This window comes from Podarcis gaigeae (genome assembly GCF_964106915.1).
Source record: "Podarcis gaigeae genome assembly, chromosome: 16".
NCBI lineage: Eukaryota > Metazoa > Chordata > Lepidosauria > Squamata > Lacertidae > Podarcis > Podarcis gaigeae.
Genome location: NC_139693.1, coordinates 29,496,535 through 29,510,129, shown reverse-complemented (window position 1 = coordinate 29,510,129; position 13,595 = coordinate 29,496,535). Strand labels below are relative to the sequence as shown.

Here is a 13,595-nt window from a genome sequence, read left to right as displayed (position 1 = left end):
CTCCGCCACTCCTGCGCTTGAGCATGCTTTAAGCCCAAAGTTCAGGAGCGGTGGCACTGATCCGTGGAGCGCACCATATACTTAACCCACCCTCTCGTCTCCTTTTGTCCCCAGGAAGAAATAAAAATCACGTCGACGACTGTTTTCGTTGATCCATACGAAGAAGCAGATGCTCAGGTGATGATGGAAACTTGGGACATAAGCAGGCTAGCACAGAGGGCTACTCAAGCAGGAAATTAATTTAATACCTCCCTAGGCAGCCCTTAGTACTGTGTGCTTGTGTTTGGTTGTGTCTGCGCTTTTGAATTTGAAGAAAACCTGACTTAATCGGATTTTATTTATTTACAACATTTGGGCGTGAAATGCCCTTTAGGCAAAATTGTTTTACAGTTTACTTGCTTCTTTCTGATTACGTTTCTTTCTTACCTGCCTCCCCCCCCCCATGAGCTCAAGGTGGCATACATAGTTCTGCCCCCTTTGTTCCATTTTATCCTCATAAAAAGTGCAGACGATCCCATCTTTTGACTATTTTAGTTGTTGATTTTCTGCATTTATAGCCCACCTTCTTCTGCGAGCGAGGAGCTCAAGGCGTAGTTCTTCCACTCCTCATTTAATTCCCCCACAGCAAACCCTGTGAAGGGGGTCAAGATGAGAGGCAGTGACTGGCCAAAGGCCACTCAAGTGAACTTCATAGCCGAGTGGAAGGATTTGAACCCTGCTGTCCCAGGTCCTAGTCCAGCACGCTCACCGCTTCGCCACACTAGCTCTCGATATCTAGATAGATGACCCTCTGGTCTGTTTGATATCATGCCTTTTGGGACCTTACCTGCTCTTGTGTCTTTTCTTCAAAGGTTGCCAAAGAGAGAGAGAAGGCCCAGCAAGAGGAGGAGGCAGCCAAGGAGAAGACCAAAGTCGTCGTCCCAAAGAAGGAGCAGCACATTCCGAAGACGTACCGGGAGGGTGTCGGAAAGTACATCAACATAGCTGCAGCGTGAGTTGTGCGACTGAACTTGAGAAGTGAAACTGCTCCGCATCTTTGTTACGTAGGCAAGATCAGACTGTTTGCCTTTTAGTCCCCAGTATTGTCAACTCAGGGATGCGGGTGGCGCTGTGGGTTAAACCACAGAGCCTAGGACTTGCCGATCAGAAGGTTGGCGGTTCGGATCCCCATGACGGGGTGAGCTCCCGTTGCTCGGTCCCTGCTCCTGACAACCTAGCAGTTCGAAAGCACGTCAAAGTGCAAGTAGATAAATAGGTACCGCTCTGGCAGGAAGGTAAACGGCGTTTCCGTGCGCTGTTCTGGTTTGCCAGAAGCGTCTTAGTCATGCTGGCCACATGACCCTCAGCCAATAAAGCGAGATGAGTGCTACAACCCCAGAGTCGGCCATGACTGGACATAATGGTCAGGGGTCCCTTTTCTTTACCTCATTGTCAACTCTGACTGGCAGCACACTCTCCAGGATATCAGGGAGGGTGTCATGTGCAACCTTCAAAAGCTGAAGGTGTTGGAGATGGGAATGTTTTCAGGAGGCGGCGGGTGGGGACAAGAGTAGTAATTATTATTATTATTATTATTATTATTATTATTATTATTATTATTATATCAGTAGTGTTTGAGTAAAGCAGTGAAAGTGAGTAGCTGTCAGGCTTCAGGGACTCGGCTCCCCCCCCCCCCCCCGGCAGTAGATAAGCAGAACAAAGCGATAGGAGTCTCTTACCAGTTAGATAGTTTAACAAGCACAGCGAGAGAATAAAGAATCCATTCCTAGGATGAAGGTCTCTCAATTAAGGGTGCCACCCACTTCTCCCCTAGTCACCCCCGTCACTTCTGCGTCTTGCAACCTGATCTCAAAAGCACTGTGCTTTTTCTGAGCTGCCTCCTTATCTGCTCTCCTTGACCTTGGGCTGAGCGGATGGACGCTTTCCAGCAAAAGTGAATCTGCTAACTCTCTCTCTCTTTCAGTTCTTCTCCTAGCTCAGGGGTCAGCAGCCCTTTTTAGCCATGGGCTGGTCCACCGTCCCTCAGACCATGTGGTGGGCCGGACTATATTTTGAAGGGAAAAAATGAACGAATTCCTATGCCCCACAAATAACCCAGAGATGCATTTTAAATAAAAGGAGACATTCTACTCATGTAAAAACACGCTGATTCCTGGACCGTCTGCAGACCGGATTGAAAAGGCGATTGGGCCGGATCCGGTCCACAGGCCTTAGGTTGCCTACCCATGTCCTAGCTGTTCACCACCCAGTTCTTCGGTCTTCTGAACTATGTCCCTCTGCAAACCGCTGTTCCAAATCTATACTGTTCCTCTGCTCCTGGGAAGATTCAGGATCCTGATCAGGAGCAGGGGGAGGGGGAGGCTCCCATCGTTCCTCCTCATTGCCGCTCTCCTCAGCACAGTCCCTGACTCAGCAGGTTATTTTCTCTCTCAAGCACACAAAATATGAACACTGGCTGTCTCGTATCGCAAGCTTTACTCCTACTACTGCTGCTGCTACTACTACTACTAATAATAATAAATTTTATTTATACCCTGCCCTCCCCAGCCAAGGCCAGGCTCAGGGCGGCTAACAAGCAATAATAAAAACAAGTTGAATGAATACAACTTAAAAACAAGATTAAAATACAACATTAAAACATTAAAATGCAGCCTCATCACAGGAGGAGAAAGGAAAAAGAAAGAGGGGGAGGGAATCAAATCGACTCCAAGCCAAAGGCCAGGCAGAACAACTCTGTCTTACAGGCCCTCCGGAAAGAAGTCAGATCCTGCAGGGCCCTGGTCTCATGAGACAGAGCGTTCCACCACGCCGGAGCCAGTGTTGAAAAGGCCCTGGCTCTGGTTGAGGCTAATCTAACTTTCTTAGGGCCCGAGACCTCTAGGGTGTTGCTATTTATGGATGTTAAGGTCCTCCGTGGGGCATACCGGGAGAGGCGGTCCCGTAGGTATGAGGGTCCTAGGAACATACTTTTAAAAGAAAGCAAGCTGGGAATCTAGGACGTATGGTTCCTCCATCGCTGTAGATGCCCATCTATGGATGGAAGGAGGCGAATGGCAGCTGAGTGGAGCTGAAGGGGTGGGCCTCCCTGTCTCCCCTTCCCCTCATGATAGTGTTGGCTCAAGCGTTCATCCCAGGAAATCACTACAAAGTATTAAAATGCCTGGAACGCTTGGGGAGGTTTGCAGAGGAGAGCACATTTTCACCAAGTTCCTCCTGTCTCTTTTTCCTTCCCTTGAAAAATAAATAGCGAGTGAATGAGAGAGGGGAAAAACTTGAGCGAGTGAACAAGAGAGAATTGATGGCAGTTACCCTGATGTGATCCACTTTAGATTAGACTAGGGCCCACCAGTTGAAGACAAACAGCCTGAGGCGAAGGTGTGATGTTTCATTGACCGATGTTGCTTCTTGCCTGTGATACGAAGCCATGCCAGCAGCCCATTGAGTTTAAAATTGCTTTTTCTCCTCCCGTCTTGGTTTGCCATGAAAATGCGGAGGGGAAATAATTGATGCCTGTTCAGCCTTAAGAGAAAACATTATGAAAATGATTTACAGGTGGTACATGACCCCAGTCAAGCTTGCGAAGATTTATCATCTGCCCAATAATAAATGTTGGAAATGTAAAGAGACTGAAGGCACCTTCTTCCACCTTTGGTGGACCTGCCCAAAGATTAAGGCCTTCTGGGAAATGATTTATAATGAGATTAAGAAAGTACTTAGATGCACCTTTCATAAAAAACCAGAGGCTTTTCTCTTGGGTATGGTCGGCCAATTGGTGCTGAGGAAGGACAAGAATTTTTTTTTGTATGCTACTACGGCAGCAAGGATCCTTCTAGCAAAGTATTGGAAGACACAAGAGCTACCCACACTGGAGGAGTGGCAGGCGAAAGTGATTGACTTCATGGGACTGGCAGAAATGACCGGCAGAATCCGCGACCAAGAGAAAGAGACTGTGGAGGAAGATTGGAAGAAGTTTAAAATATATCTTAAGAACTGCTATAAAATTGAAGAGTGCTAAAATGTTAAGGGAAAGGAAGAGGTATAATTGCAGCGGCAAATTTTTTATGATTTAGAGTGAAATTGAAAAGGAGAACAAATTTAAAATTTAATTGATTAAAAGGGTTGCTGAATAATTGTAAAATAAGGATGCAAAAAGGGGAAGGTACGGGGAAGTCTGAGAAAAGAGGCTTATGAAAATGAGGTTATGAAAATATGAAAAATAATAATAATAATTGATGCCTGTTCGCAGGGAGTCTGGCTCCTCTGGCGTGCTTCTCTTTCACTCCTCTCTTCCAGTGTGGTGTAGTGGTTAAGAGCGGTAGACTCGTAATCTGGTGAACCGGGTTCGCGCCTCCGCTCCTCCACATGCAGCTGCTGGGTGACCTTGGGCCAGTCACACTTCTCTGAAGTCTCTCAGCCCCACTCACCTCACAGAGTGTTTGTTGTGGGGGAGGAAGGGAAAGGAGAATGTGAGCCGCTTTGAGACTCCTGAAGGGGAGTGAAAGGTGGGATATCAAATCCAAACTACTACTCCTCCTCCTCCTCCTCCTCCTCCTCCTCCTCTTCTTCTTCTTCTTCTTCTTCTTCTTCTTCTTCTTCTTCTTCTGTTCCATTTTTTAAAAGGGGAGAGTGTAGCTTGATGGGAGGATCATTCCATTTTTTAAAAGGGGAGAGAGTAGCTTGATGGGAGGATCATTCCATTTTTTTAAAGGGGAGAGTGTAGCTTGATGGGAGGATCATTCCATTTTTTAAAAGGGGAGAGAGTAGCTTGATGGGAGGATCATTCCATTTTTTAAAAGGGGAGAGAGTAGCTTGATGGGAGGATCATTCCATTTTTTTAAAGGGGAGAGTGTAGCTTGATGGGAGGATCATTCCATTTTTTAAAAGGGGAGAGTGTAGCTTGATGGGAGGATCATTCCATTTTTTAAAAGGGGAGAGTGTAGCTTGATGGGAGGATCATTCGGAGTCCATGCCCCCCCCCCTTTGGGCACATAGTCATTAGATGACTGTGAGTGTGAGCAGGAGATGGTGGCCGCCTCAGGAGGAGTCAGGAATAGCAGGGGTGGGTGGTGGTGGGAGCTGAAGGGTTTAGCAGCTGCCTTTCCTAGGAAAAACAAAAAAATCCTTCCAGTAGCACCTTAAAGACCAACTAAGTCAGTTCTTGGTATGAGCTTTCGTGTGCATGCACACTTCTTCAGATACACAGTGAGGTGCTACTGGAAGGAATTTTTTTTGTTTTGACTATGGCAGACCAACACGGCTACCTATGTGTAACTTTCCTAGGAAAGTCAGTGTTGCACACAGATCAAGAGTTCCTAAGCACTGAAAAGATGACGATACCCCATTTGTAATTCAAAATGAACCCAACGAGAAACGGAAAGACAACCTTTTGCTTTTTTGAAACGACACGAGATTTGACGCGTGTGCCAAAATGCATATGCATTCGTGTTATACGCAACCCATGGTGGGATCTGATTTCAAGATGCTGGTTTTAACCTTTAAAGCCCTATACGGCCTAGGACCCTTGTACCTACGGGACCACCTCTCCTGTTATGCCCCACAGAGGACCTTACAGTCTTCAAATCAAAACATCTTTGAGATCCCAGGCCACAGGGAGGTTAGGCTGGCCTCAACCAGAGCCAGGGCTTTTTCAGCCGTGGCCCCGATCTGGTGGAACGCTCTGTCACAAGAGACTAGGGCCCTGCAGGACTTGACATCTTTCCACAGGGCCTGCAAGACAGAGCTGTTCCACCAGGCCTTTGGCCAGGGCACAGCCTGACCCCCTCCTTTGGCAATCCTCACAGAACTCTAGCCCAATGGTTGCCATCAATTTGATTCAGAATTGACTTTAGAATGAACTGATTTTAGAATGTATTTTAATTAATCGATTGTGATTTTATGTAAACTGTGTTACTTTTGCTGTTGTTAGCCGCTCTGAGCCCGGCTTCGGCTGTGGAGGGTGGGATATAAATAAAATTTTATTATTTTATTATTTTATTATTTAATAGAATAGTTTGTAGAGTTGGAAGGGTCACCGAGGGTCATCTAGTCCAATCCCTGCAATGCAGGAATATTTTGCCCAGTGTGATGGAGCTCGAACCCATGACCCCGAGATTAAGAGTCTTGTGCTGTACCAATTTCATTGCGGTCTTTAAATCTGCATTAGGACCATGGCCCCCTGGTTTCCTTTTTGGTTTGGTTTCGGTGGGGATACATAATGATAAAAAAAGAACAGGGGAAAATGGGGAAAGACGGCGCAATGGAGTATAAGGAAGTCTAAAAAAGTTCTGGTTTTCACCATGATATCCACATTGGTGCTTCTGGTGGTTCCCTCACTGCAAGAATTAAAGTTGCAGGGAACCAGGCAGAGGGCCTTCGCAGGAGTCGCGTCCCTGTGGAATACCCTCCCGTCAGATGTCAAGGAGATAAATGACTGTGCAACTGAAGGCATCCCTGTATCGGGAAGTTTTTAATATTGGATGCTTTTTTATTTGTTGGAAGCCTCCCAGAGCAGCTGGAGCAACCCAGTCAGATGGGTAAAAAAAAAAAAAAATTTTATTGTTACTATTAGTCGAAAAGCAGGATATAAATCTACGAAATACATAATTTTTAAAAAGCAAACAGTACCTCAGGTTCTTCATGTTTTTGAGCAAGAGAAGAGGTCAGTACTCTGCTGCTCAGCAGATGGCAATGGGGACTGAAACATAGCTCAGGGTTAGAGCCCAAGCATTCCGCTCTGAAGGCAGCAGGTTCAATCCCCAGCATCTCGCTAAAAAATGAATCTCAGGTGGACTTTTTGTGGGAGACTCCGGAGAGCGTGCTGCTGATCGGAGTAGACCAGCATTTGCCAACTTGGTGCCCTCCAGATGTTTTAGGCTTCAACTCCCATTAGCCACACAGCACAACTGCTGTGGCTGATGGGAGTTGTAGTTCAGAACGTCTGGAGGACTCGCAAGTGTTCAGATGCTCCACTGGAGAGTACGAGACTGGGTGAACAAGTCGTCTTACTATACAGAAGCTTTATGTGTTCATGGGAAAGCCACACCCACCCCGTGGTTTCATTGGGGAGGCCCAGATTCACACACCCTATTCAGTAACAGAACAGTACCGAGTGACCAGTCACCCTTTTTCAGCCTAACCTGCTTCACAAGATGGTTGTGAGGATCAAGAGGAGGGAGGAGTGCTGCTCTTTGGATTGATTGATTGATTGATGGGTGGGGCAGAAGATGTAAATAAAAAGGGCTGCCCTCCATCCTGGTTGCATGCACTGAGAAGGAAGTCCGGTTGAACTCATTGGGGTTCGTTTCCCTAGGTGAGTGGGGTTAGGCTCACAGCCTGAGCCCTGACCAGTGTGGTTTCCATTACAGGAAGCGAGTGGCTGAAGATGATGGGCCGTCCACCAGCACAGCTGCAAAGAAAGAGAAGAAGAGCACAGGCTTTGGGGACTTCAGCTCCTGGTAGGGACCAAAAACCCAACTGTAACCAAGCCTGGACTCTGGACAGAGAAAGCCCAAGTTGTACATCTCCCCTGCAGCAGGCAAAGAAACCCAAACCCAACCAGTTCAAAACAATTTCCCAACATGGTTTAAGTCCGATTTCTTTGCCCTTTCTCTTTCTCTCTCGAGCCCTTCTCAGGAAGAACCGTTTTGCTTTTTCAGCGAGCTGCTGTGCTCCCTAATTCAAGGAGGACTCTTAATGCTTTGTTGCTCAGTAGATTTATCAGCAGAACACGAGAGGATGCTAAAAACAGATGAATGAGTGAGGTTCTATTCCCGGCTTAAATGGGTAATTGCCAGATTTCAGAGGAGGCGGCGAGAGCATTAGCGCTGTACCCTTGTTGCAGGAGACACATAACCCTTTACGCCTTCCCAATTTTAATTTGTAAACACCGCCTGAACAGCCTCCCTCCATTTCACACCTCCTACTGCACTGTATGAGAGCAACCTTACTGCTGCTTAGAAGCATCCACCCCTTCTCTCTCTGGGCTCTGGGATCATAACAGAGCTGCAGCTGTCCAGTGTCCTCTCTCTTAGGAATACAGTTCCGAGCTCCCAGGTTTGACGGAGGGATCTGCATCAGTTCGGTTCAGAACTTCGGCTTGCAGGCACAAATCAAAGCTCCACTGTCCTTCCCCCCCCCCCCCCATTTCTGATGTGCAGCATGAAGAGGTTGGAGCCCAGTTAGAAAAATGACCTCTTACTTTAAGAAGCACAGGGAGCAGACTGGAGGGTTTGCTCACTCCTTTGCCCACAATTTTAATCATTTGCAAGTTCCCTCCAAGTGCTTTTGACCCTTTGGGGTGACCCTTAGGAGGAGAATCAGCTAGAAGATGCCATTTGGAGAGGAATTGGTCAGCAAGGAGCAGTTTGAGCCTTCTCTCTGCTTGAAGCTAGCCCCTCCTAAACCTACTATCCTCATTAACAAAAATGGCCGCCCAGCAGTGACCGTGTGCATTTCTGTGCCCTTTCTGCTAAATATGGGCAGAGTTAAGGTGTGCCTGCAGCCCCACATTGCTTAGAAGCATTGGCTGAGTGAATGCCAAATGCCAGTTTATAGTCCAATGGAGACAAGTTTGCTTATGTATATATGTATTTCTATTTTCATATAATTCAAAAATTATATTTATAGGTAAAGAAAAGAAGTATCCCCACCACCACCGGCACAGATATGTGCAACTTTTCTAGCTGTCTGGATTGCAGGAAATCAGTCAAAGGGGCTTGCTGTTAGCAGGAAGTTGTAATAAAAGAAAGACGCTAGCTAGACTGTCATTATTTGTTTTTACTCATTGGTCTTGTTCACATGTAACAGTAAACCGTAGTCAGTAATAACCCATGGCTTACTCTGAACAAGCAGTGTGCTGCTTAGTCGCTTCCTCTCTGTTCTGCCTTGTCCCCTCTGGGAGAAACGAACGATGAGTGCTGATTCTAACATAATACTGAATCAAGCTTTGTGGTTCATTTCTCCCCCAGACTGGCAGGGTGGAGCAAAAGGAGTGAACTGGTTTTTGGGCACCAGAAGTTGCTAATGATGGGTTACTGTTATGTGCTACCTGGGCCGGTATCCAAAAGCAGTGAAACCACCTCTTGGCGAAAGTTGCCCAAATAAAGTGGCCAGTCCTTCACTTCCGATGTACAGACCACACCCTCCCTGGGAGCCAGCCTAGAATATTTAAATGATCTTTGCAGACTGAGCAACAGGGATTGCTGCTAAAAGACTGGCTCCGAATTCCATCCACTAACAACCATCCTAATAGCAGCACCCTGGCCAGACACATTGGAGTAATTACTTCTACTGCTTGGACTGATCTACTGAAATCCCTTGGCAAGAAGTGAGGACCTCTTCCTTGAGAAAATAATTTTTTATATTGCAGTACCACCTTGTTTATGAAGAAAGAAAACGTCAAGTCCCCTTGACACAAAATTGCAGCAGGACAATTTCTGTGATATGGTGTTTTATCCCATTAAAGATTTAAATTTTCATTTGCTTCCTGCTTTCCCGTTCAGTTTTTCCAGGACCCTGCCAAAACTCTTTTGTTTGGCTTGCCAGGAAATGAGTCACCTATATTTTCTAAGATTCTTCCTGGAGCCTTGATTTCTTTTGAGGAAATGGTTTGCAGCTCTATAAGGAATTCAGCCTTGTTTGAAAATATGATCACGGAGCCTTCAGTTTATTTGCTGTGTGTGTGTTTAAAGCAGAGACAAGAAGTGTCAACAGCTGGCCTTCTGTGTGAGGAGCCTAGTGCACCAGAAAAGTCCACTTCCTTTGGTCCAAGCTTGTTGCTACTGCTGTTTACTTAAAAGCTATCTTCTTCTTTAGTGATCACTCATAGCTGAGTAAGATTGTCTTCCATGAACAGGGTTTTAACAGTGAAACCGTGAGGGACTGTGGAGGCCAATTCTGGATCCACACGCCCTTCCACAGTGGGGACATAGGTTTCTGGGCGGGAGTTGATCACGGTGAGAGTTTGCCAAGTGTGCCTTCCTCTTAGCACATTTCTCCCTTTTGGCCTGAGTTCAAGCATCTTCAAAGCCCATGACACCTTTGGTAAAGGCTGTTCTCCAACTGGAGCGCTCGCAGGCCAGTGTTTCCCAGTTGTCGGTGTCTATACTAGATTTTTGAAGATTTGCCTTGAGAGAGTCTTTAAACCTCTTTTGTTGACCACCAGCTTTACACTTTCCATTTGTAAGTTCGGAATACAGTCATACCTCATGTTGCATCTGCTTCAGGTTACGTGTTTTCGTGTTGCGTCTCGTGGCAACCCGGAAGTATCGGAACGGGTTACTTCCGGGTTTCGCCGCTTGTGCAGAAGTGCTAAATCGCGCCGCGCGCATGTGCAGACACGGTGCTTTGGCTTGCGTCAGTTCTGTGTTACAGACGGGCCTCCGGAACGGATCCCATCCGTAACACGAGGTTCCACTGTAGAGTAGTTGCTTTGCAATACAATAATCAGGCATCCACACAACATGACCAGTCCAGCGAAGTTGATGTTGAAGAATCATTGCTTCGGCGCTGGCATTAGTTCACCTGTCTTCCCAAGTGACGTGTACAATTTTTCGGAGATACTGTTGATGGAATCTTTTCAAATATACGCAATTTCACCTAAATGTGTGGTGCCTTGGAACGTAACCCCCGCTTAAATTGGAAATTGCCTGTACCTGCATCCAAACTGTGTGCAAGGGATGCCATACTTGGAAAAGGGGAAATATGGTTTAAAATGAATTCCGATTAAATGCCTGGAAATAACAACAGAGTAGGCGCCTGCTTGACTTCAGCCGGTGGGGAGTTCCATAAAATGGAGCCTACATTTCTAAAAGTATGGCTCCTGGTACATATGAGTCATTCATCGAGACCACAAACAGTGACTCCCCTGTAGACCTCAGGGATATAAGAGGTTAGACGTATCCTGGACCCAAGATGTCTAGTTGCTCACCTATCCTCTGAGCAGCAGTCCAGACTGATCCCAACCCCAAAGAGAAGGAATCACTGCTTGGTCATCTGTCATTACTCTAGAGGTGTGTGTCATTGTTTGTGAAAGTTACTGCTTTGGAGAGTCTCACACCAAATACCTCCCAAAATCTGTAACCAGCCCTCCTTCACTTTTTTTCTGTTCTCCTCTGTCCTCACAGAAGGCGGCTTCCTGGGCGCAGGGGGTAGAATATATCAGGGTTGAACAGAAGATGCAGTAATTAGACTATATAAGCCAAGCCGGTGCTTTAAAAACGGACAGTACTATTACAAAGGAAAAAGCAGGTTTTAGCAGAAGCAAAGGTCTGATGAGCGAAAGGAAATCAAAACTGTCTACATCAAAAGTGCTTCTGAGACAAGAGGCTTGCTGCCTGGAACTGAATACAGAATCACCCAGATGTATGAAGCAGAAGACGAGAGAGAGTGTGTTTATAAAGAAAAGCAATTAATTCTGTTTGCTGCAGATTGGTTTTCAATTTGTGGCTGGACATGCAAGAGGAAATAGTTATCTTGAAGAAGACAGGCAGTGCCTCTTTCCCTGTGACTTTAGAACCTCTCGCTCAAAATCATTGATCAGCTAAACAAAAGAGGGTTGGGAAGGGATGAAAGCTGGCAGAAACCATTTCTTACCCTAATTGGTGACACTTTCAGGCACTGTGTAACTGAGGACTTGTTCATGAGTCACTTGCTTATGTGACAGCACACTGACGCCACAACATGTGACTGTCTTCCATTTGAAAGCCATAAATTCTACTTCAGATGGCCTCGTATTCCAGGGCTTAACTGCAGCCTGAGCTTAGATCAGGGTTTCCCATACCTGGGTCTCCAGCTGATTTTGGACTACAACTCCCATCATCCATAGGTAACAGGACCAGTGGTCAAGGATGATGGGAATTGTTGTCCAACAACAGCTGGCGACCCAAGTTTGGGAAACGCTGGCCTAGCAGGTGCTTATTACTACTGCTGTGCCAGAGAAAAGTTTGCCTGCTTAACTTGTGCACCAGAAGTTCCTGTTTAAAAGTACTTCAACAAAACATGGCTGGAGAGTGGGGCTGGGGCTCCAGTGATATACAGTCGCTGGCACTGTAGTCTCCAAAATTGGCTCTATATTTTAAAGCCACAACATTCAAGTGAGCAGTGGAGTAACGCTATAGGGGATCAATATTCAGGAGGTCATGTCTATCTTATGCCCTGTTCACAGATCATAGGAGAACACTGTTCCCTTTGTTTATATAAGCACAATCAATATGCATGGTGCCTTTACATGCTTGCTTCATTAATTGTTGGGCCCTCCTCCTCAATCTGTGGAAAGAAAAGTAGCAGAAGTTAGCCCTGCCACTGGGCCAACTATCACTCTGTGTTGTACCCAGTGCAGTACTATGTTAAAGTCGCCTGTTGGTATAGTTGCTCTGAGGGAATGTTGTTATGCATGGGAAAAAGCAGGTACATCATCAAAATAGTGTGCAACAGATTGCACAAGAATTCGCTGTTGCGAACTTCGGGAGTGGAAAACTGAGTTGGATTCCTTTAGTGGGCCACCTTTATCCTTGTCTTCCCCTGACACTAGGACTTTTGTGCTAGCAGACAGAACATTGGTTATAGCTCTTGACACCTTAACCTGCTCCATGCCATTTGTCAGAAGAGAACAAAATATGTATAGGAAGGAATTTGGGTACCACCACTGAAAAGGCTTTGGAAAAGATCTTAATTATCTGTTCACCATAGTCATTTATGTCTGATAGGTTGGGGGAGGGGCTCAAGGTGACCAACCATAGTTTCATAAAAGCTGTATTCTTCCCCAGAAGACTCCTAATAGTGGCTGCTAATATCATCATCATCATTTGTATACTGCCTTATACCCGTAGATCTTAAGGCGGTTCACAACATAAAACTCTGAATAATAAGTTTATTGTAGCATAGGTTTCTGTGGACTAGAATCAGATGCATGGAGCATCATCCTCAGTTTGCAGGTTATGTATATACAGTACAGGGTTCTGCAGGTAGGTGATTGCAAACTCTGAGATCAGAGGGAAGTGAAGTACAGATAGTAATGTTACTGGGTTATGGAAGTAGGGCAAAGTAAAAAGAAAGAAAGAAAAGACAAATATTCCTGTTTCCCTTACAGAATTATATACCCACCTATGGCACTCTTGAAACTTTGCTGGGCTTTCCCTCCCCCCATTGATCAAATCATAGATGTCATGGGGAAACCAATTACTTAAATATCCCTATAACAAAGGAAGCTGTCTTGCACTAAGTCAGAGCATTGGCCGTTCTAACAGTAAAGTCACATCTTGGTTTTCGAACAGCTTACCGTATTTTTCACCCTCTAGGACGCACCATCCCATAAGGTGCACCTAGTTTTTTTTTGGGGGGGGAAATAAAGGGGGGAATTATTTCCCCCCCAGGCGCGGGGCTGGGGCGGGGGAAGCCCGAGCTTCCCGCGACCCCAGCCCCCAGAATAGGCAACTCTTCGCAAGGCGTGGGAGCCCAGCGCAGGGCTCCCGTGCCTTGCGGAGAGCTGCGCGAAGCCTGGAGAACGAGAGGGGTCAGTGCACACCGACCCCTCCCGCTCTCCAGGCTTCAGCGAAAGCCTGCATTCGCCCCATAGGACGCACACACATTTCCCCTTC

At 46.3% G+C, this 13,595-nt stretch overlaps 1 protein-coding gene across 1 annotated transcript in view; it reads left to right on the top strand.

Moving 5' to 3' along the window:
• Window positions 1-9,481, top strand: part of PPIL2 (peptidylprolyl isomerase like 2) — a 77,638-nt gene extending 68,157 nt beyond the window's left edge. The window contains exons 18-20 of the mRNA XM_083717368.1: window positions 115-177; window positions 852-991; window positions 7,365-9,481. Coding sequence (XP_083573494.1) covers window positions 115-177; window positions 852-991; window positions 7,365-7,458 — 297 coding nt within the window. The 3' untranslated portion in view covers window positions 7,459-9,481. The remainder of the gene's footprint in view (window positions 1-114; window positions 178-851; window positions 992-7,364) is intronic.
• The last annotated feature ends 4,114 nt before the right edge of the window (window positions 9,482-13,595 follow it).